Raw genomic sequence first — 25,964 nt, forward strand, 5'->3', positions numbered from 1 at the left:
CCTACTTTGCTTAACAGCTAGAATTGGGTGGGGACAAGGCAGCTCAACCCCAATCCAGGCGGATTAGGGAGATTAAAGTGAGAGAAGAGAGAGATGTCTCAGAGACCAAGAGGTGAAAAATAGGGATCCCTGTGGAGGGGAGGCCTGGGAGCATAGTGGGAGGGCTGGGACTCAGGGATCTTTATCCCTGAATCTTTTCATAGAAAAGTCTGGGGAAACTAAGGTGACAGTGTTACTCTCTTTCTGATCTCAATCCTCCATCACTTGGTTTTTACCAGCTCCCAGGTCAGCCCTCTGGCTCCTAGCCCCTCCACTACTGCGTTGGGCACCCCCCCTCCTCACAGTGCTGCATAGTGACCTATTCCAGGCCTTGCTGGGTGAGTAGCCTCAATTTTCTCAGGGAACACAGTGGAAAGGGCTAGCCTGGGCCTGTGAGGCCAAGTACTGAATTTGGGGGCTGGTTGGAGCCTAGACAGCATTTGGTCCAAGCTGGAGCCCCACGCAGGGTCATCCCCAAGTAGTTCTCCATCAGGATCAACTGGCCTTGGCTGAAGGACCTCCTCCCTTGCAAGACAAACAGCAGTGATGGTGGCAGGGGTGTCTGGGGAAGCCTGGGGTGGGGGAGGATAACTCAGTTCTGCTCCTGTGACAGACATCCTGGACTATTATGAAGCTTCCATCTCAGAGAGTCAGGTAAGGAGGTGGGGGTGGGTGCCTGCCTTCCTGAGGGAGCACGCAGGGCTGGAGTGGGGAGCAAAGTCTTGCCAATATTAAACTGAGACTTGGGGGCCCTGTTGACAGCATCCTGAGTCAGTGGCCCAGAGGTTGGGGGCACTGAGAATGCACTTTCTGCAGTTGGTCCTGTAGCTCTTCTTCTTTTCTCTTCTCCCTTTTCTTTGCCTGCCCCAATTTCAGGCACTAGAGCCCAGGACATAATTACTTTTCAGGCTTCCTCCTGTGAATCTGAGGAAGCACTAGGCCCCCAGGAATTCCCTCCTGCCAGCCCCTCCCTCACACCCTACCCCCTGCCACAGCTTCCCTCCAGTATTTAAACAACCGCCATGCTCCCAGCCTAACGGTGGGAGCTTCCTCCTCTGACAAATGAAATCTATCCTCATGGTCTTTGCTTTCATCATTGGAAACTGGCCAGGTCTCCATGTTTGCCTTAGGGCCTCTTTGCTTCTGCTTCTATCTCCTTTCCCATTATCCGGGTTCCTGCCAGCACCGAAGGAGTTAACTCTGCCAAGGCACCCCCCCATTCTGGCTCCAAGCTCCCTCCCTCCCTCCCCCTGCTTCCTCTCTCCTCCTCTCTCCCCTTCCCTCCTCGGCTCCACGGCTCCCTCGGCTGCTGCCGTCTCCAACCCCCCCACCCCACTCCCCCGCCACGGCCCCTAGCCCCTGGCCGTTTGGCAAACCCCCCCCCTGCCGCGGGGCTCCCCGAAATCCAGTTCCCCTCCCCCATCCCAGCTCATGCCCCAGCCCCCGAACCTCGGGGCTACCAGCCCCCGGTGCCCCCGCCCCTCCTGAGAATCGGGGTGTGCTCCCCAAGCCCCCTCCCCTCCACTGGGGAGCCCCTTTTAGGGCCCCCTTCCTCTCCCTCCCACGCTCCCCTACCCTTCCCTTCTCCAACCCCCTCCTTCCCCTCTCACCCCTCCCCCCATCCTGGCCCCCCCTGCAAAAGTGGGGTGCGGAGGGGGGAGGGGTGAGAACCCACCAAGGGGAGGAACGAAACTCCAATGAAGTCAGAGCCCCTTACCCGCCGCCGCGGCCAGGCCCCCCAACATGGACTGTCTCTGTATAGTGACAACCAAGGTAAGCATGATGGGGGGGGGCTACAAACTGGAGGGAGCATGTGAATATGTGGGGAGGGGTCAGGCAGGCCTTATCTGGCACTGAGGCCCTGGAGTGAGAGCATCAGAAGTAAGATGTATTGGGGGTCATAATTTAGTTTGGGGGTTCACATACGAGAAAACCCTGGATTTGGCCACAGGTGCCCCCTGGAGTGATCCATTTGTACCTGTAGAGAAATGAAAATTTGGGGGTATTCCATGGTTTCAGGGTCCCAAGGGTTTGGGGGTTCACTAGCGATGTTTGAGGGCAACTTATTTAAGGAGAAGCCTGGCTCACATGGGAGTCCTCTTGTATGTGGCAAGGTGGGCTATGTGTGTGGGGGTCTTCTTTTCCCTCCTGGGGGAAAAGCTGGCTTCCAGGTGGCTTGTCCAGTTTGAGGGGCTCTTGGCAGGAGGCTAAAGGTTATTGGTTGTGAGTGCCTGACTGGACTGGGGGTGTCAGCTGGCAGGGAAGGGGTGGGCCTTCAGGCTATAGAACAAGCGTCTCATGGTATATACGTTTGGGGGTGCTCTCTTGATTTGAGGGAACTGTTAAGTTGGGGTTCAGTCATATGGAACGGAGATAACTGGGAGTTGTCCGAAGGCTGAGGCCTGACATAGAATCACCTGAGGGAATGGGCCAGGTGAGGTTAGGACTTGGGGTTCTCCCTTGGGAGCTAGAAGGTTGCAGCAGCTGAGATTGCCAGCTTCTGTGAAGGAGGAGGAGAGGTTTGGGGAGGGGATTTGGAAAGGGGGACCTGATGGGTGGTACAAAATTTGAGGGTTTCCCAAGCAGGTGCCCAAATATCCCCATCTCCTCCCACACTGCTTTTAGCCCTGCTCAAGAAAGAGGGAGAAGAGCAGATGGAGGGGACTGTTACCCCTGATGCTTGGGATCAAGGTGGGGGAGAACACCTGGATGTAAGGGTCCCTGAGGACTTATGACTGAGGTTAGTGGTGTGAAGAGGCTAGTAGGATGAAGGCGTAGGAAGAGGGCAAGGCTGGCAGCAGTGGGGTTCCCTACAAGGGTGTCCCCGTGGTTAGAGCCTGGAAAGGGTGATTTTGGATGGGTATTGCAAGCAAGCTCCTGGTGGGATGCAGAATACCTAGGTCTTTTCTTCCAGACTCTGGGACTGGAAAGCTGGATGCCTGGTGTATGGAGGGATGCTTGGGCGGGTGGCAGGCAGCTGGGGGTTGGGGGGTGGGACAGGAAGTGGGGGCCGGGAGAGGCGGGGTCTGGGTGAGTCACAGGCTGGGGAGGGGGTTATATTTAGTGAGAACTGCAGCTTCTCATGGGAGGGAGCTGAGGACACACATGTTCCTTGCCACAAACTCACACATGTGTGTACACATGCATTGTGCACGTGTGAGCATGACTGGAAGAGACTGAGGGCTAAGGACCTTTAGGCCCAGATCTCTACTCTTCACCAGGACTACTTGTCTCCCAATCTGTGGGCTTTGGGCTTTCTTCCTGGTTGATTTTTGTGCCTCAGTTTCCCTGTTCTGGTTTCTTTCAATGTCTGTGACTGGATGCTCCTCCTGTCTCCTGCCCTTCAGCCTGCTCCCTGGCCTTGGCTCCCTAGCTATGGTCCCTTGTGTACAGGTATATACAGCAGGCTGGTTGGAATGTGTGGGTTTTGCTTCCAACACACAAACACATTAATGTGAGCAAGGATGAGGGGCTTGTCTGCCCTGGAGCCTGTTCTGGGTGGGTGGATGGGGGTTATTCATTCTCCCCTCCAGACTTCTACCTCTTTGATGGAGTGCAGGATTGAGCATCCTTGAAGGAAGGAGGTTTGCAGAAAGCATTTGGGGGTTTTTCTGAGGCATAGAGACATAGGCTTGCCACATTCCTTGGCCGCAAAACTTGAGTCTCGGGATGGCGAAGACTTCAACTCCCATAAGACCCTGAGGCACAAGATCACTCAGTGTTAGAGTGTTGCTGCCCTTAGGACTGTTGGGAGTTGTGGTTTATCTCTATCCAGGGCAACGGAGGGTAACCCAGGAGCAACCAGCAGGGGGCACATGGCTCCGGCCCCCCGAAAATGCTAGATAGGGAATGATCAGACTTTGTGGTCGTTGAGCTCCCCACTTCGGTCTTGACGGCTTTTCCATCTTTCATCACCTATATTTATAGACTCCTTCCGCATTAATTTAAGGAGCATTACTGAACGCCACTTTGTGCTAGGCTCTGTGCTTTGTGCAAACTGTTTTACAGCTATCACAGTCTTACTCGTTACCTTTATCTCTGCCAGTATCTCTGTCTCTGAGCATCTCTTTCTCCCACTCCGCCCCCGTCCCTCCCCCTTCTTCCCGCGCTGCTGCCGCCGTTGCCATGGTAACCGTCGACGACTGAAGTTGCGTGGCAGACTTGAGGGCCGGGCGAGGGTGGTGGAGGGCGGAGCAGAATAAGTGGGGGGTGGGAATAAAGTGGGGAAAAGATGAGGGGTTTTTGGCCAGGACCCCGGAGGCGAAGTGGTTAAACCCTCTGGGTGGTCCTTATTGGGCAAAGTTAAGATGTCGGGGGCGGGGCAGTGTGGCCAACCGCCTCATTCATTGGCCGACATGGGCGTGGCGGAAGGACAGTGTGGGCGAGGCCGGGGGAGCGAATGGGCGGGAAGTGGACGGAGGCGTGGTCTTTAGGAGGCAGGTGGGTGGGGTCTGGCTTACTCTCAGAGGAGGCGGGCAACAACCCTTGGAAAGGGGAGGGGCTGGATTACCTGACCGAAATGAGGGCGGGGCTGACCCAGGAGAGGCGTGGCGTGGTCCTCTGCGCCGAAAGGAGACCAGATTTAAGGGGCAGTTGTCCGCGAACTGCAGGACTTTGGGGTCTTTGGAAAAGAGAATCCGAGGGTTGGGAGGTCTGACGTCTCAATTTTCCCAAGATGGAGACCTATTCAGATTTCATCAGAGCACCCCTCCTACCTCAGCTCTCTGTTCCAGGGAGACGGTTGCTAGGCGACACCAAAGTCCTTGATTGCTGTGTTGCCAGGCAACGGGGAAACGGAAAATGGAGGGAAAAAGGAAATGGGGGATGGGAGAGGGTCTTAATGGGGTATAGCGCCCACTAGTGGAGAAGAAGGGCCTGTACATTTTCTGTTCTAGAAAAAAATTTTAGAGTCAAGCATTTTGTTCTATCCAGATATGAAACTAGGACATTGGGGGTCATTTTGGGGGCGCATCTATCAGATGCCAATGGGTGAGGTTCTAGGGAAATCGTCATTTCTGCCATGGGTGGGCATTTTATAGAAGGCAGATAACCCATTTGAGGAGACCCCTTACTGGGATTTCAGAACTGGAAAGGTGGGTGTTCAATGGGAGAATATTTTGAAGATAGCCTTTCAATTTCAGTTGTTTGGGAGAAAATGGAAGCCTCTGAAGAAACCTGAGTCAATTCGTTTGAGATGTTCTGGAAGATTTGTGGGTCACAGCAAATTACAGTCCAGATCTTACTTTGGTGAATATTATTTGAGTCTTGAGCGTAGGGAATATATATTTGTGAGTGATTTTTCCAACAAAACTGGAATTCAGAATCATAGAGGGAATGTTGATGTAGGGAGTCAGTCAGAGTAAATTATGAATTTGAGGGGTAAAGAAAAGAATAGAGAAATACCTCCTAACATAGGGTTTGGAAATAAATTGAGAAGATTGTAGTTGAATTGGGAGGGCCTGCCTTAAGGTGGATTAAATATCTCATGAAATTGGGTTCTTGTGGGGGATTGGTATATTTGAAAGTCCTGAGTATCATTAGATTCCGCAATTTGGACAGGGTATCCCCCCAAATTGGTAGGCTCCTCATTTGGATATTTATATTAGAACAAAGGTAAGAATTGCACTAATTTCAAGTTCTCTATTAATGAATCGAGGGACAAATATGATTTAGAAAGGGATGATATAGGGGTATATAAAGTTGAAGGCACAGCGAGGATCCGTGTGGTCTTTTAAACTCTTGAAGAAGCATTGTCTGGTTATCAAGTAGGGCTGGACTTCAGGGGAGACCTATGCCTATTAGAATAGGAGATGTCTTGGAAGGGGATGCTGTTCATAGTAACAGTCTAAGGTGGGGGCTGTTGGGAGAGGCATTTTTGATCCCTTAGGAATTCTTTTAAGTGAAGGAGAACTGTTCAGTGAATGGTTAGGGGCCTGGTGATTTGGGCATGGGGCATTAGATGAGATAAGGGGTCCCTGAGAACCAGACAGATAAATTGGGGAGTCTATTTGTAGAAGTCAGGATAGGAATATACTATATAAGGTGAGGTCCACAGACAAATAGCTGGGACCAGGGAAGTTGGTGGCTAAGAGGGTCTCCCCTCACCCTTCTCTCCCATCGTGACGCTTTCCCGTACTGCGCAGGCGCCGTCCCCCCCCCCCCCCCCGCAGCCTCCAGTCGCCGCGGCCGCCGCAGCCCCCGCCCCTCTGCCCCTCCCCCTTTCCCAACCCGGGACCCTTGATATCCCACCCGCCCCCTTCCCTCAGTTCCCCTCCCCTCCTCCATGTCGGCTCGGAAAAGATTCGCCTCCATGTGTCTCTGCGTGGTACGTGCCGCGGTACGGGATCCGGCCCCGCTCCCCTCTTCCCGGACCCCCCAAATCTCAGGGTGTGAGCTTCAAGTGCTGTTGCTTTTGCCTCTGCTTGGCTCGGGGTCTCTGCGTTGCAACTTCCTGGGGACAAGCACAGTGGGTCGCCCCTCTTATCATCCACTAACTCACATCCTTGTTTTGGGGTACAAGCCTTGGTTCCAGGTCATTCGTGAAACTGGGGCTTTGGCGGGGGGTGGGCAAGAGGGAAGGAACAACAGCGAGCCCGTCTATGTCCCTCCAGGCTTTTCACTTGTGTCAAACCCTAATATGTTGGGAGTGCAGACTTATTCCATCCAATATTATCTGAGCTGTCACTGCTCAAGGCCCTAAGTCCCAGTGGGCTAAAGGGGGGGGGGGTGTCCTCCTTCCTGTCCTGCTTTAGTTGCCCCAATCCAGGACTGAGAAGTGCTGACAACCCCATCCTCCAATTTTCAGTTTCAGAATTTCTGGTCCCCACCCCCATCCCTCCAGACCTTTCCCCCTTTATTTTCCCCCTCACAACATATACATTGAAAATTTCCAGGGGCTGTAATAGGGCCTAACCTCCTCCAACCACATTTTGGGACCTTCAGTTCTTCATTCTATGTTCCTCATTTTCCTCCTGTTACCTATGAGTCCCCAGAAGCCTTTTCCTCAGTGTTAGACATTCCCCTCTCCCATGGGGATGGGGCAGGGAGAGATGTCTGGGGTCTCACTGTGATAAAAGTTTACCTTCATTTCCTCTCTAGAATAAACCATGAAATGTCTCTTTTCATGCTTCCATTTTCTTCGGTGCACTGACATTTCTTCATCAGATTCAGGAATTTTCTTTGTGAAGGGGGTGAAGATGGAGGGACATTGGACTTAAACCCTCCCAGACTCCAAAACTTGGAACTACAAATTTTAGTCTAATTTATTTTGCAGGAAATTGGGGGCCTTACAAAGTGAGAAGAGAGACTTGTTTCCCTCCCTTTCTCCCAGACCCTACAATTCCAGGGCATTGTCCCTCGGCTTGCGCATTGTCCAGGATGAAGACCACCTTCTCAGGATATGGAATGAACAACCTCTTTCAGTTCATAGTGCTGTTACCCAAGACAGCTCAGCCCTTGAGGAGGGCTGTTTTGCATACTACTCCCACTTTCCTTCTCTACTTTTTGTGCCCATGGTATTAACCCCTGAAGTTTTGGATTCTCTCTTCACATCCATGGCCCAGACTTGGTGATTCCCTATTTCCCTTCTTTAAAACTCTTTAAACATATCCAGGTGCTTCTTAATTCTAGTTGCTTCTGTGTCCTGAGTTGAGAATCTTTATGTTGACAGGACCATTTCCCTCCTCTAGTTCTCTTACTTCATTCACCCTTAGTCTACAACAGTGTTGAATTACATCCTCAGCCTTGGTTCATCATCCTAACTTCCAGAATCATACTCATCATATACCAGGCATAGTACTTGATAAGCTTCTTCCTATTTGATCTTGCAATTATTTCCCTTCAAATGTTGGGGTACTCTCAGCTTTTCAGAAAAAATTGAGAGGGAAATTCTGCCCCCTTTTCTCATGAATACTAGTAGCTGTATGCTGTCTTTTTTAGTCCCTGAGAGATCCCTGCATCTGGTACCCTCTGCCTGCTTCCCTGAACCTGGAGTCTGGACCCTTCTACTGTGGGGGTCAACTCCTGAGGAGAGTAGCACAGGTGGACAGAGGCAGCTGTAAAAGGAGCCAGGCAGAATTGTCCTTCAGTACTGCCTTCATCTGCCCTTTTCCTCTCGCTCTGCCCCCAGTTAATCTCATTTACTGGTGTTCCTATGAAGCTAGTACTGGAGGCCCTTGAGGTAGCAGCTGGTTAATTGGGTAGGGAGTCAGGAGACATGTTGGATCTTTTATCCCAAAAGGCCAGAGGAAGACCTGAATTCACTTGTAAGGTTCAGCATGCTACCCTCTTCCCCAGTTAGGGACCTGGCACTCATTTCTGTCCCCTTCTGAGCCCTACTGCCTTTGTTCCTCCCCTTCCTCCCCCATCACGTCCCTTTCTAGTACATCCGGATTAGCTGGCTGGGCTGTGGACTACTGTAAGGTTGCAGCTAGCTCTGGGGTCCCTTTGCTGACTACTTGGGAACTAGTGAGGCCCTTCAAGAGTGAGACAGACTTGGCTTTGTCCTTCCTGGGGTCTGATGCCAAATACCTTCTAGTTGGAGAGGCTGACTTTGGTCCCTGCTTCATGCATGCAAAGTGCTGGAAAACCCATTGCTCATGGGGTAGAGGTTGCAATGGGGAGACGGAGATGATGAAGGTGAGGTGCAAAGCAGGAACATCAAGTGGAGCATGGGAGGGGGAGTCTAAAACATGGGAGTGGGATTTAGATGATTAGGGAAGCAAAGAAGTTGGGGGAGAATAGAAGTATCAGGGTTCAGGGGCAAGAGTTCTTGAAGGATGGAGGGAAGAAGGCCTGGAAAAGGGGTGAAGACACTGATGCCCAAGGAAGGGTATGCTGGGTAGAAGGCCAAGGCCCCGGGATGTGAGGAGCAGGAGTTGGGGGATGGAGCTGGAATTTGGGGAGAGAGGAGAGGTGCTGAGGCCCTGGCGGGAGAGGGGGCCGTCGGGAGGGTGGAGAGAGGGGAGCCAATGGGCTGGAGGAGAGGGAGAGGGAGGGGGAGGAGCTGGTCAGGCCCCAGGGCCTTCCGCGCTGCACTGGCTGGGGGAAGAGGAGGCGGCTGGGGCCGGCGGCCTGGAGCCTGAGGCACTGGGCCGGCCCAGTGACGCCTCGGTCCCCATCCCCAGAAATACCGCTACCAAGATGAAGACACGCCCCCTCTGGAGCACAGCCCGGCCCACCTCCCCAACCAGGTAAACGCCCCCGAGCTGGTGCACGTGGCGGAGAGGAACTTGTCCCACCTCGAGGCCGTCCACGGGGTCGTGGGCCACGCCCACCTCTCCCCCCTCAAGGTAGGAGACCCTGGCGGCCCCCTCCCCCGTGCGGCCCTCGGAGCCTCGGAGCTGCAGCAACCCCCACGGGCCGGTAGGGCAAGAGCTGTGGAGAAAGGTTGGGTCTGGGGTGGGGCATTTGGGGCTTGGGCTCCTGCGGCCTGGGGGAGGGGGCGTTTGGGGGGGGGGGCTGGAAACACGTTGGTCCCACGAGGAGAAACAGGTCAGGCAAGTGGGAGTGGGTCCGGAGCCTGAGGTGCTTGTGTGTTTGTGTGTCCTCTCTGAGTGTGTCTGAGCGCTACGTGCTGTGTGCGCATGTTGAGACATCTGCATCCCCCTGGAGGCCCCCTGCACCAGGGCCCTCTTCATTCCTTCACACCCCCAACCTCCGGTTGCTTCCTGTGTTTTCTGTGTCCAGAGCTCTGTTCCAAGCGCCTGCTGCCCTCATTTGCTCCTGTCCCTTCCCGCCTCCTCCCCCACCTCCGCCTCTGGGCCTGCTCTCCCTGTCCCTGAGTCTCCAGCCCTTTCCATCTGTCTGGCCTGAGACTTCACCACGTCGTCGTGGGGCCTTTTTGCCTCTTCCTCTACCCCAGTCTTTGCTCTCCTCCTGTTCTTCCTCCCCCTCCACCGCTTTTTCCTCCCTGCTGGCTGGCTGGCTGGTTCTTGATGCTGTCTCTCTCTTCCTCCCACGCATCTCCTTCCCCCCCTTGCTGATCCCCAGCTCAGGCCTCTGCGGCCTGATCAGTCTTCTCCTTGGTCAGCCAGCTCCCTATTTCTCAGTTTCACCTTCCCTGTTCCTCTCTTCTTGGGCTCACCTCCACCCATATCTTCTTTCTTTCCCCCACTTTCCCCCTTATTATTCATCACCACCTGTTTCCCCTTTCCCCCGCTTCTCTGCTCAGTGTGCTTTCCCTTCTCCAGTCCTGGGAGGCCTTGTTTCTGAAACCTTCTATTTTCCAGTCCACTTTCCATCTTCTTCCCCCTCAGTCTCCTTTTCTGGGACACAGGATGTGGAGGAATGGAGAGCACAGGCAAGCTGTGAGATTGAGGACAACGAGGGTCAGTGGTGTGGAAGCCCCAGGAAGGGGGAGATTGCTGATGTTTTATCACGAAATGGGGAGGAAGTTTCTGAGCTAAGGGGATGAGGAAAGGAGAGTCCCCTAAGCTTGGGATTAGAAGTGGCAGGAGAGGTGTTGAATGGGGGTGGGAAGAGGACATAGGGATGAAACTGTGGAATCGGGGCAGTGGATTGAGTGGGTCCAGAGAAAAGAAAGTGAGGCCCTGGAAATGGGGATGATGCTCAGCATTTGTGTGCAATTCTGACTGCAAGGCCTGTGCAATGCCTTTTACAAGATGGGGCCATTAAGTAGTTATTGAGGAGGAAATCAGAGAAGGGAAGTTTGAGGGGTAGTAGGTAATAAGGTGCCAGGGAGTGTTGGGACCAGAGCTCAGGAAGCAAACGGGAGTGGAGGGAGGGTGCTGGAGGCCACAAGTGATGCTGGAGGACATCTCAGGACAAGGCCTCAGTTGTAGGACAGGAGATGTCCCAATCTTCAGATGGGTAGTGGGTTGAGAAGTGAAGGGGTGATTTGGAGATAGAATATGGAGGGTTTGAATATGGGGTAACATTTGATTCCCTCTCTGAGAATCAAATTGGGATGGAGGGTAAGGACAGGAGCTCGATAAAGTATAGGGCAGGGGTCTGAAAATGGAAGTGGATAGAGAATGGAGGCTGGGGTTGTAGGATAGAAACTGAAGGGTGGGTACAGGGATCTAGATGGATGGTGTTGGATGAATGTAATCTTGGATGAAGGATGGGGCATCAGGGAGGGTCTAGGATAGGAATGGGGATGAACATGTGGATAAGATTTCAGCAGTCTGTGGCTGTTGGCTGGACAACAGTGTTTGCTGCGGTTGGGAGGATGGCGGTAGTAGATTTATGGATGTGAAATCTATGGTAGAGCCTGAAAATGGCCGGCAGTTTCTAGAATTGAGAAATAGAAGTAAAAGAGAGGAGGGCCTCTTTGGAGGGGGAAAGTGGGAAGGAGACTAGGAGAATCCTTTAGCCTGTTTAAACTAATCTGTTTAAGGAGGAAATAGGTTGGGGACCCCGGAAGGAGGCTCTTGGCTGCCTTCCCCCATTGCCATAGAGACGTGGCTTTGGTTGCCCTGGCAATTGGGGAAGCCCCTAGGACCGGCCTGAAGTTGGCCCCGCCCGGGAGTCCAGAGACCTGGCCGCCTGACGTCAAAGACCTGGGAACGCCTAACTTTAACCCTTTCCTTAATGAAGGCGAGGGGGAGGGAGTAGATGTGCAGGCTAGGACCCGGATGTCTTTCACCACTCCCTGTTTCTGACGTTTCTTTGCGCTGCGTAGGGTGAGGGGCGCAGGGGAGACTAGAAGGCAGGTTACTCAGAATGTGCTGTGCCCACGAACCTCTTCGACCTGGCCTCCTCTCGCCCCGGCTAGTGGGGGGCGAGGCCCAGGCCAGGAAAGGTGGGGCCAGCAGAGTCCTGCCGCGCTCAGGCCTCTGGTCGACCCTAGGCCACGCCCATCTCCCCCGCCGGCTGTCCTGACGACAGGGCCTCCTGGAGGTGGGTCTCCCCAGGTCTTGACTGGGCTTAGATACCGTTGCTAGGCAACAAGGTCCCTGGAGGAAGGCGTGGATTGGATGGCTGGTGGGTGAGAGAGAGGGAGGGGCCTGCAGCTGGGGAAATCCCGGATTCCCTGGGCGCTGGGTTTAGGGCAAGTGTATGCGAAGGTGAGGGACAAATCTGGGGGTGCATTATAAAAATGTGGGGGGATAATGACAGGGAGCGGGCAGGAAGGGGGTGATCAGGACCTGGTGGACAGGAGCCCTGGGGTGTATGTGTGTAGCACATAAGGCATGTAACACCCCGTGGTGTTACATCCGGTGAGAAGCTCCCCCCCCACCACCACTCTTTACCATCTGCTGCTCCCCTCTCCGTCTGGCTGTCTCTCCCTTCTCATTTCTCATACACTTCCTTTCACTTGCAGGGGACCTGAGCTGAGCAGAGTTGAATCCATGCACATGTGTATCTGTGTGTGTGTGTGTGTGTGTGTGTGTGTATGAAATGTGGGCTGAGCCTGGGTCCTTGAAGAGCCCCTAAGGGTGGCAGAGTGGGGCTTGGCGAAGTAGCTGAAAGGGGAGCTAGGCTGATGGGACCCATCCTTGGTTATGGGCTCCCTCTTAAGCCAAGGCTGAGTCAGCTTTTTGTTTCCTGTCTTCCCTCACAGGCCAATTCTCCCCCAGTGATTGTCAACACAGATACCCTAGAAGCCCCAGGATATGTGAGTTGTTTAGATTTTGGGGTAGGGACCATTGCAGAAGGAGGGAGGGAGGGATGGAGGACCTAAGTCCCTGCATGAGGAGGGAGGGCCAGGTTCTCAGGCTGGAATGTCCATCTCACTGTTTTTGTGTTTCTGTCCCATGTTGGAGTTGCAGGTGAACGGAACCGAGGGGGAGATGGAATACGAGGAGATCACATTGGAAAGGGTGAGCCAGCTCCTCCTTTCAAGTTCCTCTTGTTTCCCTGCCTGTGTCTCTGTGCCCATGTTTTCTAGGTGGCCTTCCCTTTAACCATGTCCCTTAGTGCTCTGGCTACAACTCTCTGACCTATTCCCTGTCCCACTTGCCTTGCCAGAATTGGTTGTTCAGTGAGGGAGGCTAACTATTGCCCTCCTTTTTCTCAGGGTAACTCAGGTCTGGGCTTCAGCATCGCAGGTGGCACTGACAACCCACACATCGGTGACGATCCATCCATTTTCATCACCAAGATTATTCCTGGAGGGGCTGCAGCCCAGGATGGTCGCCTCAGGTGGGGAGGGGAGACAGGGGTTAGGAAGCTAGTACGCTTGAAAATGAGGGCCAGGGCAGCAGGAAGCTCCTGGCTCAGGCCCACCTTGCTGCTCCCAGGGTCAACGATAGCATCCTGTTTGTAAATGAAGTGGATGTGCGGGAGGTGACCCACTCAGCAGCGGTGGAGGCTCTCAAAGAGGCAGGCTCAATCGTGCGCCTCTACGTCATGCGCCGGAAGCCCCCAGCTGAGAAGGTCATGGAGATCAAGCTCATCAAGGGGCCTAAAGGTAGTAACCAGTTTTGTCCCCACTCCTGTCCTAAATTTCCTCCCTTCCCCCCAAAAAAAGTCCTGCTTCCCAGGTACCTGAGCACCCACCTGTGCCATTCCTTTCATCCAGGTCTTGGTTTCAGCATCGCAGGGGGCGTAGGGAACCAGCACATCCCTGGGGATAATAGCATCTATGTAACCAAGATCATCGAAGGCGGTGCTGCCCACAAGGATGGGAGGTTGCAGATTGGAGACAAGATCTTGGCGGTGAGGACCTCCACTTTTCTAGCTCAGACCTGAGTCTCACCTGTAGACCCTAGACAGGCTCAGGATTCTTATTACCTCACCCCACTACATCTGCTGTGTTGCCATTTCTGGTCTGTCTGAGCTTTGCTTCCCTTGACCCCAGGTCAACAGTGTGGGGCTGGAAGACGTCATGCATGAGGATGCTGTGGCAGCCCTGAAGAACACGTATGATGTTGTCTACCTAAAGGTGGCCAAGCCCAGCAATGCCTACCTGAGTGACAGCTATGCTCCCCCAGACATCACAACCTGTGAGAGCCCTCCAAATTCAAAAGCTCCTCATGACCCATTCTAGTTATCCCCATGACATATAATTCTAGGATATTCCCTGTGACCATTCCTCTGCAGATTATCCCCATAAAATGGTCACAACCTCTGATCCTTGCTCTGGTTGGAGAAGTGATAGAAAATGAGTCACCATAGAAGCACTAGAAAAGATAAACAATCTTGCCCTCCAGAGCTTAAGGCCCGCTTGGTTTTATGCCTAATTTGGTCAAATTCTCAAGAAATAGATTCTAGCTGGGTATGGGGGTGCATGATTGTAATCCCAGCGGTTTGGGAGGATGAAACAGGAGGATTGCAAGTTTGAGGCCAGCCTCAGGAATTTAGCAAGGCCCTCAAGCAAGTGAGACCCTGTCTCAAAACACAAAAAACAAAAAGGGCTGGCTGGGATTGCAGCTCAGAGCTGAGCGCCCCTGGGTTAAATCTCCAGTAATAATAATTAAAAAAAAAAAGAAAGAAATAGATGACTTTTTTTAAAAAATATATTTATTTTTTAGTTGTAGTTGTCAATACCTTTATTTTATTTATTTATTTTTATGTGGTGCTGAAGATTAAACCCAGGGCCTCACACATGCTAGTCAAGCGCTCTACCGCTGAGCCACAACCCCAGCCCCAATAGATGATTCTTATGCTCTTTCAGAGTAGGAAAAGATAAAAGGCTTCACATCTCATTTTATAAGGCCAGTTTAAATAGTCACAAAGATAAACTAAAAGAAGGAAAGTAAAGAATAATTTTACTTTTGAACAGAGATGCAGAAATTTTTAGTGTCATAGTAGGAACCCCAATATGGCTAGCATATTAAGAGAATAATATTTTTTAAAAAGATTGTTTCAGAAAACTAAAAGTGGCATATTATTAGAAAATTTCTTACTATGATTCATTATATCAAAAATTAAGTGAGAAGCTGGATTTGGTGGTGCATGCTTGTAATTCCAGCAACTTGGGAGGCTGAGGCAGGAGGATCAGAAGTTTGAGGCTAGTCTTGACAATTTAGCAAGACCCTCAGCAACTTAGTGAGACCCTATGTCAAAATAAAAATTAATAAATGAATAAACAGGACTGGGCAGATAGCTCAGTGGTAAAGTGCCCCTGGGTTTAATCCCCTGTCCAAAAAAAAAGTGAGAAAAAATTATAGAATCATCTTAAATAGATATGGAAAGTCAGTTGATGAAATTTAACATCTATTTTTGGGTGAGAACTTTCAGTAAACTAGGAGCAGAGACGTTTTCCCTTAATGTGATGAAGAGTAGTTACTAGCAACCAGCAATGAACATTTTGCAGTGTGTCCTTTTTCTCATTTAGGAATGAGATAGGATGCCTCTTACTACTGATACTGTTATTGTTTTAGACAAAGTTTCTCTCTCTCTCTCTCTTTTTGTTTTGCAGTACTGGAAACTGAACCCAGGGGTGCTGTACCACTGAGCTACATCCCTAGTACTTTTTATTTTTTTGAGAAAGTTTCTTGCTAAAGTGCCCAGGCTGACCCTGAACTAGTGATCCTCCTGCTTTAGTCCCCTGAGTTGCTGGGATTGCACTGTACCCAGCTTAGACTGGGATTTCTTTCTTTCTTTTTCTTTTTTAAACAGAGGGGAATTAAATATTAGTTGTCTTTATTTTATTTCTATCAGGCGCTGAGGATTGAACCCAGTGCCTCGCAGGTGCTAGGCAAACGCTTTGCCACTGCAAATGCTTTGCCACTGAGCTACAGTCCCAGCCCTAGACCAAGTTTCTTTCTTTCTTTCACTTTTTTTTTTTTTTGGCTGTGCTGGGAATTGAACCCAGGGCCTGTGAATGCAAGGCAAACACTCTATCAACTGAGCTATATCACCAGCCCTAGACCAGGTTTCTTAATGTTGGTGCTGTTGACATCTTTGGGTCCAATGACTCTTTGTTGTTCTTGTAATTTCCAGGATTTTTTATTTTTGGTGGTGCTAGGGGTTGAACCCAGGTCCTTGCACATGCTAGGCAAATGCTCTATTAAGCTTGTCCCCTAGCCTCTGTAGAATTTTTTTTTTTTATTGGTTGTTCAAAACATTACAATGCTCTTAACATATCATATTTCATACATTTGATTCAAGTGGGTTATGAACTCCCATTTTTACCACGTATACAGATTGCAGATTCACATTGGTTACACATCCACGTTTATACATACTGCCATACTAGTGTCTGTTGTATTTTGCTGCCTTTCCTATCCCCTTCCTATCCCCCCTCCCCTCCCCTCCCTAGATTTTTTTTTTTAATTGGGCTCTTTTTACCTATTACATCTTCTCATTGCTATGATTTCTTATTACTTATTTTCCAGGGCCACATTTTTATTTAGATATTTATTTTTTTAGTTGTAGTTGGACACAGTATCTTTATTCTATTTATTTATTTTTATGTGGTGCTAAGGATCAAACCCAGGGACTCGTACATGCTAGGCGAGTGCTCTACTGCTGAGCAACAACCCTAGCCCCACATTCTTAACCTTCCATTTTATTTCTAAGTTTTTCAGTTAATTTGTTTTGTGTTTTAGTCTAAATGGTCCACAATATAATTAACAAATAAGATTAATTTTGTTTCTTTCTTTTCAAATCTAACATCTGTTTATTATTATTTTGGTCAAAAGCAATAATTTTCAACCAGGGTAATTTTGCTGGGGTAATTTTGTCATAACATTTTTTATTGTTATTACCAAAGGGAAGAAGGTGGGAGGAAGAATACTGTTGTCATCTGATAGAAATATAAACTTGACAAGAAGTGTGAGAGTTACATGAAAAAAAAATTTACCGAAGGGTACAAAACAATGATTCTGGATGGAAAACCTTAATAAGTAGAAGATCTCAACCCTCTCCAAATTAATCTGTACATTTCATGCAATCCTAATCAGAATTTTAATATTGGTTTTCCCCTGGGAATGTAGCAGATTGATCCTAAAGTTCAGCTGGAAAAGTATGTGTGGGAGAAGAGCTAAGACATTTTAGAAAAGAATAATGAGGTGTGGCTGCCCCTACCTAATATGAAATCATACTTAAACCCACATTAAAACCACGTGGTACTATTTCTGGATACCATAATCTATGTAAAGGAACCTGGGCTCCTTGGAAAATGACTGATTCCAAATCTTTGGCAAGAAATATATGAGACAAACTTCAACATCTTTCATATTAGAAAGGAAGGAAGATATCTAAGACTACTAGGGTCACATTAAAGACACAGAGCCATGTTGAAGAGGCTCCTGGGCATTCATTGAAAACTCATTCAATAGGTGAAAGTCCACGAGGTCATAATTATATTTAAAAATATTGAGGCTGGACATTGTGGTATAATCCTGTAATCCCAGCCACTTGGGAGACTGAGGCAGGAGGACCATGAGTTCAAAGCCAGCCTTAGCAATTTAGCGAGGTCCTGAGGAATTCCGTGAGACCCTGTCTCAAAATAAAATATAAAAAGGTTTGGGGATGTGGTTCAGTGGTTAAGTGCCTCTGGATTCAATCCCCAGTACCAAAATAAAAAATAATAATAATAATAATAATTGGGAAGCCAGTCTTGGTGATAAGTGCCCATAGTCCAGCTACCTGGGCGATGAAGCAGGAGGATTGCTTGAGCCCAGCCTAAACAACCTTCCAAGACCCTGTCTCAAAAACAAAAACAAGGGCTGGGGTTATAGCTCAGTGGTAGAGTGCTTGCCTAGCACATGTGAGACACTGGGTGTGATCTTTATCACCACATTAAAAAAAAAATAAAGGTATTGTGTTCATCTATAATGAAAAGATTAAACAAAAATAAGAAACAAATTATGATTAAATTAATTTTAGGCTGGAGGATATGGTTCAGTGGTAGAGCACTTGCCTAGCATGTACAAGGTCCGGGGTTTAATCCCTAGGACTGAAAAAAAAAATGGGTCTCTTTGGAAGAGGCTAGGAAACCCATTTACTGAAAACTGGTAAAGAGCTGAGCATCCTTCATTCCTGTACAAACTATACCTTAGATTAACTAAAAGGTTGATATGGGACAGTTCTTTATAGAAAATTTGATTAATGTTGTCCCATCTGAAAAAGAAACACACACCAGAAAAAAAAAAAAAAAAAACAACAGAATTGTTATCATTTGATGGTTCCAGATGAATATCCAAACTAGGCAGTGATCATCATCAGTGGCTGTGAAAGTTTGGATGAGAGGCTGATGGGTGGACAAGGCTGAATACATCTGAAAGACAACAAGACATCATTGCAGCCTTTTGTGACACAGTAGGCGTGCACAGCGCCACCTGTGAAGTCTGCTTACTCACATATTGAATTTGAATCTGATGAAGCCTCTAGAATAAAGTCCCCAGGTTACAGGAGATATAGGAGCAGAGGCATAGGTTAAATAAGACCACAGGTATTATGCAGGAATTTTCCCTGTTAGAATTTCCCTCATAAAACCTGGGATAATTTTTTAGATAAATGACCTAGTTTTTCAACAGATGAATGGCCAAAGAGGAGGGGACCAAAAAAAAAAAAAAAAAAGAAATTTTTATGGATTAAGAGATTTGAGAAAAATATCAACCAAAAAGAAAGAAAACCCAAAAAGCATGGTATTAATATTGTCGTTTGACATCACCATCCCTGGCATATCAAGGACAACACATAACTTTAAAGTCCTTTATCCCCTAAGAGAACCGATCTCTGATGCTATAAATTCCTGACCTCTGACATTGCTGGATCTGATGTCCTCTTTACCACATCACCAAATATCTTTGGCAGAATAACTTCCTTTTTGTCTGAGTCTGGCTCTCTTGGCTCCTGCTGGAGAGGGTGGGCTGGTGGGTGCCGATGGGTATCCTCCTTATGTTTCATCTCATTTTTTCTATGTCTTCCCTCAGCTTATTCCCAGCACCTGGACAATGAGATCAGTCATAGCAGCTACCTGGGCACTGACTACCCCACAGCCATGACCCCCACTTCCCCTCGGCGCTACTCTCCAGTGGCCAAGGACCTGCTTGGGGAGGAAGACATTCCCCGAGAACCGAGGCGAATCGTGATCCACCGGGGCTCCACGGGCCTGGGCTTCAACATTGTGGGTGGTGAGGACGGCGAAGGCATCTTCATCTCCTTCATCTTGGCCGGGGGCCCTGCGGACCTCAGCGGGGAGCTGCGGAAGGGGGACCAGATCCTGTCGGTGAGGGAAGGCCTGCCCTTGCCAGCCTGCCCACCCTGTCCCCCCAGCAGAGCCCAGAGCTCTTGGGAAGGGGCTGGGTGGGCCGAAGCCTGGTCCCCTGCTGGACTATTCCCTGCGCCACTTAGACATGAGAAATGCCAAGCTACTCAGCCTCTGTTCCTCTCTCTAGGTTAATGGTGTTGACCTCCGAAATGCCAGCCATGAGCAGGCTGCCATTGCCCTCAAGAATGCGGGTCAGACGGTCACAATCATTGCTCAATATAAACCAGAAGGTACCAGGCTTAAGGCACCCATCTTGTGGGCTCAGAACTTGTTTCCTCAACTGATGGATTCAGCAGGGATGAGGATGGGGTAGGGCAGAGAGGTTTTGGTGATAGAATGGAGCACAGTTCAAGAACTTTCTTGTGCTTCTTCAGAGTACAGCCGATTCGAGGCCAAGATCCACGACCTTCGGGAACAGCTCATGAACAGCAGCCTGGGCTCAGGGACTGCCTCCCTTCGGAGCAACCCCAAAAGGGGTTTCTATATCAGGTCAGAGGCTTGCTGGGCTGAGCTTTCTGGGTTTCTGTGGATTCCTCTTTCTTTTGTGCCCATTCCCTATTCTTTAGCCAGCTCTTGCCCTAAACCCTGCCTGATCCACACCCCGCCTGCCTGCCCCACACCCAGGCTTATTGCTTAGCCACTGTTCACAGGCTCAGTGACACAGATTAATCTTCTGAAATACACCATCTGAATTGGAAAATAACTTCTACCCCAAGTGTTCCACTTGCCTTCTAGCCCCAGGGCACCATGACCTCTCCCCAAGGAGTCTCATACTGCCTCACAATTGGGCATTTAAAAGGTAAACACAGGGCTTTTAGGATTTCTTTATATTTATTTATTTAGATATTGGGGATTGAGTCCAATGGAGCTTTACTACTGATCTACATCCCCAGGTCTTTTTATTTTGTATTTTGAGATACGGCCTTGTCATTGCTGAGTCTGTCCTCAAACTTGTGATCATTCTGCCTCAGCCTCCCAAGTTGCTGGGATTACAGGCATCCACCAGCTTTTTACTTTTAACATGGGGGTCTTGCTATATTGCCCAGGTTGGTCTTGAACTCCTGAGCTTGAATGATCCTCCTGCCTCAGCCTCCTGAATAGCTGGGACTTTATGCATATGTCACTGTCCTCAACTTTAGGATATATACAAATATATATTTTTTGTGGTGCTGGGGATTGAACCCAGGGCCTTGTTCATGCAAGGCAAGCTTTCTACCAACTATATCCCCAGCTATATCCCCAGCCCTAGGATATTTTTAATATTGTTTCAGTCTTGGCATCCCTGTGGGAATTCTCAGAGAGATGGACCACACAGCTCTCTTGCACCTGTCTCCTGTCTCTTCAGAAGCATTTATTTATTCCCTTCTTAGGACTCCTCTCCCTATTGACTCTCTTTTGTGCTCTTCCCCAGTGTGGGCACTGTGGCTTAAGTTTCTGTTGCACTTCCCCTTTCTCTCTCTCTCTCTCTGTCTCTCTGGTCCTGTTCACTTGCCCAGCCTCATCTGCCACTCCAGTCTGCACATGTGTCTTAGAGCCGTCGGCCCTGGCCTGACCTCTCAGAGGTACAGACCTGCTTTTCTCGCCATCTGCTTGCTTTTCCTTCTTCCCTCTCCCTCTCCCTCCCTTCTTTCCTTCCTGGGCATGCCACAGGGTTGAAGCCTGGGCACTTTACTACTGAGCTACATCACCAGTTCTTTTTTTTTTTTTTGGTACTAGGGATTGAACTCAGGGGCATTTGGCCATCGAGCTGCATCCCCAGCCCTATTTTGTATTTTATTTAGAGACAGGGTCTCACTGAGCTGCTTAGTGTCTCACTGTTGCTGAGGCTGGCTTTGAACTTGCAATCCTCCTGTCTCAGCCTCCCAAGCTGCTGGGGTTACAGGCTTGTGCCACCATGCCCGGCTCACCAGTTCTTTTTATTTTTTTTGTTGAGACAGGTAAGTTGATTAGGGCTTCACTAAATTGCCGAGGCTGCCCTTGAAATTGGCATTCCTCCTGCCTCAGCTTCCTGGTTATTGGGACTGGCCATCTGCTTTCTAGCCATCTCTGCTAAGATGTCTTACCGGCATGTCACACTCAACACATCCCGCACTGAGCTCATGTTCTCTATCCTGGGTGCTTTTGTTTTCTCTTTCACCATCCACCTAGACACCTGGCTCATACCTGAGGTTCCACTTGGCTCTCCTTCCTTCCTGGGGTCCAGTAGGACCCCAGAGTTATTCAGTTCTGACTCCCAGATGATGTCAGCAATTCCAGACTCTCTCCCTATATTCCCAGTCCCATTGCTTTATTCTGCATCTTTGTTTTCTTGGAGAATCAATAGTTTTCTTGTCCTAACCCTAGTACTTTTGACTCCCTGACAGGAGTTTGATGTTGATAAGGGATAAGAGTAACTAATGTTTGCCAGTGAGGGACTTTTTTTTTTTTTTTTTTCCCTTATGAATTTGAGCAGATTCAAGGGAACTCTGTGGCATGCAGGAATATTGAAAACTTCTTTCTGGAGTTCTTGCTCTCATCCTGGAAATTGGACACATCATACATGTAATGGCAATTATATGTTACAGCAGAGCTTTTGGTTCTTTCCTAGTTTTGGGGTTCCTGTGGGCATGCCACTAACAACCCAAGCTTTGCCGCAAATTCCTAGCCCAGAACCTCTAGGCTGGTTCTTGGAGTGGCTGGAGTACTAGCCATGCCCTGATCCATAGCCATTTGCCCTCTAGGGCCTTGTTTGATTACGACAAGACCAAGGACTGCGGCTTCCTGAGCCAGGCCCTGAGCTTCCGCTTTGGGGATGTGCTGCATGTAATTGATGCTAGCGATGAGGAGTGGTGGCAGGCACGGCGGGTCCACTCTGACAGTGAGACGGATGACATTGGCTTCATCCCCAGCAAACGACGGTGAGGCTCCTGGGACCTGCAGACTTCCTGCTCCAGGCACTGAAATTCCCAAGGTTCTCCAGGGTGGCAGCCAAAAGGGGGTTCTCTGGAGTCTGTCTGGTGGGCCCTCCTCATGACTATTGCTTCTGTGAGCCTTTGGGGCAGACAGCTCCTCACTGAGGATCACAGGGTCCAGAGTGTGGGAGCTTTTAGGCCTCACTAGGCACTTTCCCACCCTCCATATCTCCATGTATTCCACAGGGTTGAGCGACGGGAGTGGTCAAGGTTAAAGGCCAAGGTAGGTGGAGGAGGGGTGAGTTTGGTGCAAGAGTGGGGTCCTCACAGAGCCGAACCCTTAACCAACCCATGGCTTGCTTTTTCTTCCCAGGACTGGGGCTCCAGCTCTGGATCACAGGGTAAGTAGGGCCAGTTGGGAAGCCCTGGGGTGAGAGGAACACCAAAGAAGGCAAGGGGGCCCCAGGTCCCTTGTCTTGGAGACCCTTGAAGACGCTCTGTCTTCTACCAGGTCGAGAAGACTCGGTTCTGAGCTACGAGACAGTGACGCAGATGGAAGGTGAGCCCTGGCCCCTGCCTCAGCCCCAGCCCTCCTGCTCCCCTGGTCTGTTCGATGCCTGAGCCCAGCTCCTCTCCTCAGTTCACTACGCTCGCCCCATCATCATCCTTGGACCCACCAAGGACCGCGCCAATGACGATCTTCTCTCCGAGTTCCCCGACAAGTTTGGATCCTGTGTTCCCCGTGAGTGCTGGGGCCTTGGATGGAGGTGGAGGTGAAGGTGGGGGTGGAGGAGTGGGATGCCTGAGGAGCCCCTCTTGTGAGGGCCGCAGGCAAAACTGCCTGCAGGCATTGGAGTGCAGGGGTCACAGGATTCCTCAAAGAAGGGGTCTTCTCAGCTCCCCTTATGTTATACAGGAGTCAACCCCAGGCCAGAAAATGGGAGACTCTGGCGGGTGTGGGGGGAGTGGTTCTGTCCCTCTTGAGTTTTAGTCTCCACAGTGGCCTCCTATCAAGGATGAGTTGGGCACTTTGGGGGTTTGGTTGGTGAGGCAAATTTTAAGCTAGAGGGATGGTGGTTAGATCTTTGGGGGGGTGGGGTGACTTCCTGGCAGATACTACACGGCCCAAGCGGGAGTATGAGATAGATGGCCGGGATTACCACTTTGTATCGTCCCGGGAGAAAATGGAGAAGGACATTCAGGCGCACAAGTTCATTGAGGCTGGCCAGTACAACAGCCATCTCTACGGGACCAGCGTCCAGTCCGTGCGAGAGGTGGCAGAGCAGGTAGGACCCAGTGAGCACCTGGTCCTCTTCCTTCTGCCCTCTCCCTACCCCATTGCCTCTTCCAACTCTCTCTAACTCTCTTTCTCTCTGTCTCTTTCCCTGCTGGGTCTCCACTCCGTCCTCCACCTCCTTCTCCTCTTGGGCAACTCTGTCTGGCTGCCTGCTCTTTTGTGCCCTGCTGCCCTCGCTTCCTGACCCCACGCTCCCCACTGCCATCTGTCCCTTTCCTCTGCTCCCCTCCTCCTCGCCCCACTTCTCGTCTCTTTCTGTGGCTGTATCTTGGCCTCCTCCAACTTGGTCCCTCCCTTCTTCCTGATTCCTCCTGGCCCTCTCCCCTCTCCTTCCTTTTCCTGGGGTCCCCACGCCCCTCTCCATTCCTCTGCTAACTCCTTTTACCGATGCTTGCCACCCTGCCTGCCCTCTCTCCATGGCTCCTTGCTCCATCTGCCTTCCCTCCCTCCATCTGTCTCTCCTTGTCCCTTCCATCTGTCTGTCCTCTGTCTGTCCTCCTCTCCCTCCTCCCTCTATCCTACTTCCTTTCTCCTTTTCCCTTGCTTTATTTCCCTACTGCCCTGTCCTACCTTCCGTGCCCCACCCCCCCTTCTCCATTGCCCCTCTTGACCCTGCTCTGCCTCCGTCTTCTGGGTCCCCTTCCTGCCTGGTTTTCATCGCATCCTCCATCCTGTTCTTTCGCTGCCCTCCTGTGCTTGGCTCTCTGTCTTCTCTTTCCTTTTTTTTCTCTGTCTTTCACTCTGTCTGTCCATATCCCCTTCCCATCCTGACTCTATCCATGTGTCTTTTGACATTCATGTCACTTCCCCTTTGGCCATCCTCTTTTCCCCTCTTTTCCATGTTCTGTGTCCCTTCTTGGCACCTCTGTCTGTCCTTTCCCACCACCTGCTGGTCCCCCTCCGCCTACCCTGCCTGCCCCCAGGGGAAGCACTGCATCCTCGATGTCTCAGCCAATGCTGTGCGGCGGCTGCAGGCGGCCCACCTGCACCCTATCGCCATCTTCATCCGCCCCCGCTCCCTGGAGAATGTGCTGTGAGTATGGTCCTGGGGGCCTCCCCTCTGCTCCCCGCACTTGTGGTCCTGGGCCTCTCAAGGCCTCTGTGTTGAACTCTCCCCTCAGAACTCTGGACAGCAACTCCAGCAGCCTTCAGTGGGGATCTGCATGGAGAGCTGAAACCCAGAGATTGCAAGGAATCCCAGGCTTTTCCTCTTTTTTCCTACCTTGAGTTAAGCAGGCTACAATTCCCAGTAGTTCCTGGGACACATGCCTGCTGGGGCAAGCCAGGGCCTCAGGAGCAGTTGGGAGTTAGAGTCTAACTCCTTCTCTGGGGCTGAAGACTGGAAGGATAAACTCTAGAGAGGTCCTGGAAATACCCACACCTGGCTGGGGTGGGTTGTGGGTGGGGGCTCATCTGTGACACCAGAGGATATCAGGAATTATATTTTTTGCTACTTGCTTTCAATAAGAAAGTACCCGTTGCAGCCTAACATCCCTGGATGGAGGAGGTAAAGTTCTGGGTCTTTCTTTCTTCACAGAGAAATTAACAAGCGGATCACAGAGGAGCAAGCCCGCAAAGCCTTTGACAGAGCCACCAAGCTGGAGCAGGAGTTCACAGAGTGCTTCTCAGGTGAGGCTGCAGTGGTGACACACACGGCACTTTTGCTCAGATTTGACAAAGTTCACCCCACTGCAGGGATGGCTCTGGAAGAGATGCCCCGTAGGTGGGTGCAGCCTCATGGCTCATGGCTGGGGGAATTAGGAAAAGGTGCCCATTTCTCTGGGCTGTATCCTGCCTTGGTCAGGCATCCTCTGTCCCTTGGCCTCACTCCCTGTTCTACCCACTCCCAGCCATCGTGGAGGGTGACAGCTTTGAGGAGATCTACCACAAGGTGAAGCGTGTCATCGAGGACCTCTCAGGCCCCTACATCTGGGTCCCAGCCCGAGAGAGACTCTGATTCCTGCCCTGGCTTGGCCTGGACTCGCCCTGCCTCCATCATCCGGGCCCTTGGTCTGGACTGAATTGCCCACGTCCTTCGCACCCCAGCCTCCCTCTGACCCCTTCTTATTTATTTCCTTTCTAACTGGATCCAGCTCATTGGAGGGGGGACACTCCTCTGCATGTATCCCTACACCCCAGAACTGGGCTCCAGAATCCTAGGAACCTGGGGTCTGAGCGGGGAGCCGGGCTCCTGGTTCCAAGCCCTTGCTCCTCAGGATCCCTACCCTTACCTGCCCCCAATGCACACACAGACCCACTGGGGGCTGCCCGCCCTCCCCCATACATTCCAGAAGTCAGGGCCCCTCTCAAGGAGCACCCACTGTAGGGATGCAGGGCCACAGGCCTCCGCGCTCTCTGGAGGCAGGGTCTGGGGTCACCCTTGCTCCATCATAACTCCCCATGTCCCTTGATTTCTCAATTTTTTTTTTCCATTTTTTTTCTCCTAAAAGGTGGTTTTTTGGGGAGAAGTAGTGGGACTCTTCTGCAGGTCCCCTGCCTTCCACATGCCCCCACCTTTTTTCTTTGCTGGTTTGCATGAGTGGAAGGTCTAACTGTGGCTTTTTTTTTTTTTCCCTGGGATTTTTCTTCTTCTTCTTTGTTTCTTTTT

General features: G+C 50.7%; 1 protein-coding gene across 6 annotated transcripts; it reads left to right on the plus strand.

Moving 5' to 3' along the window:
- The first annotated feature begins 1,725 nt into the window (after nucleotides 1-1,725).
- On the plus strand, nucleotides 1,726-25,964 carry Dlg4 (discs large MAGUK scaffold protein 4). Of its 6 annotated transcripts, none has more exons than XM_027946876.2 (20): nucleotides 1,726-1,812; nucleotides 9,165-9,329; nucleotides 12,566-12,619; nucleotides 12,774-12,824; nucleotides 13,022-13,146; nucleotides 13,245-13,414; nucleotides 13,526-13,662; nucleotides 13,805-13,949; nucleotides 18,831-19,126; nucleotides 19,296-19,398; nucleotides 19,543-19,657; nucleotides 21,889-22,065; nucleotides 22,306-22,342; nucleotides 22,433-22,460; nucleotides 22,571-22,618; nucleotides 22,700-22,801; nucleotides 23,173-23,345; nucleotides 24,280-24,389; nucleotides 24,894-24,985; nucleotides 25,207-25,964. In XM_027946876.2, the coding sequence occupies exons 1-20, from the start codon at nucleotides 1,783-1,785 to the stop codon at nucleotides 25,311-25,313; spliced, it is 2,265 nt and encodes a 754-aa protein (XP_027802677.1). In that variant the 5' UTR covers nucleotides 1,726-1,782; the 3' UTR covers nucleotides 25,314-25,964. The 6 variants fall into 6 exon arrangements, with proteins under 6 accessions (XP_027802677.1, XP_027802680.1, XP_027802681.1 ...); XM_027946879.2 differs by having other exon boundaries at nucleotides 9,165-9,230; nucleotides 12,765-12,824; XM_027946880.2 differs by having other exon boundaries at nucleotides 9,165-9,230.

Source organism: Marmota flaviventris, chromosome 17, assembly GCF_047511675.1.
Source record: "Marmota flaviventris isolate mMarFla1 chromosome 17, mMarFla1.hap1, whole genome shotgun sequence".
Taxonomy (NCBI): domain Eukaryota; kingdom Metazoa; phylum Chordata; class Mammalia; order Rodentia; family Sciuridae; genus Marmota; species Marmota flaviventris.

What these genes read in the sequence shown, in the direction of transcription:
- Dlg4 (XM_027946876.2), top strand. Translation starts at nt 1,783, where the DNA reads ATGGACTGTCTCTGTATAGTGACAACCAAG. An exon ending in GCCCAGGATGGTCGCCTCAG is followed by an intron (nt 13,147 to 13,244) that starts GTGGGGAGGGGA and finishes TGCTGCTCCCAG; the next exon opens with GGTCAACGATAGCATCCTGT. An exon ending in TTCATCCCCAGCAAACGACG is followed by an intron (nt 22,066 to 22,305) that starts GTGAGGCTCCTG and finishes TGTATTCCACAG; the next exon opens with GGTTGAGCGACGGGAGTGGT.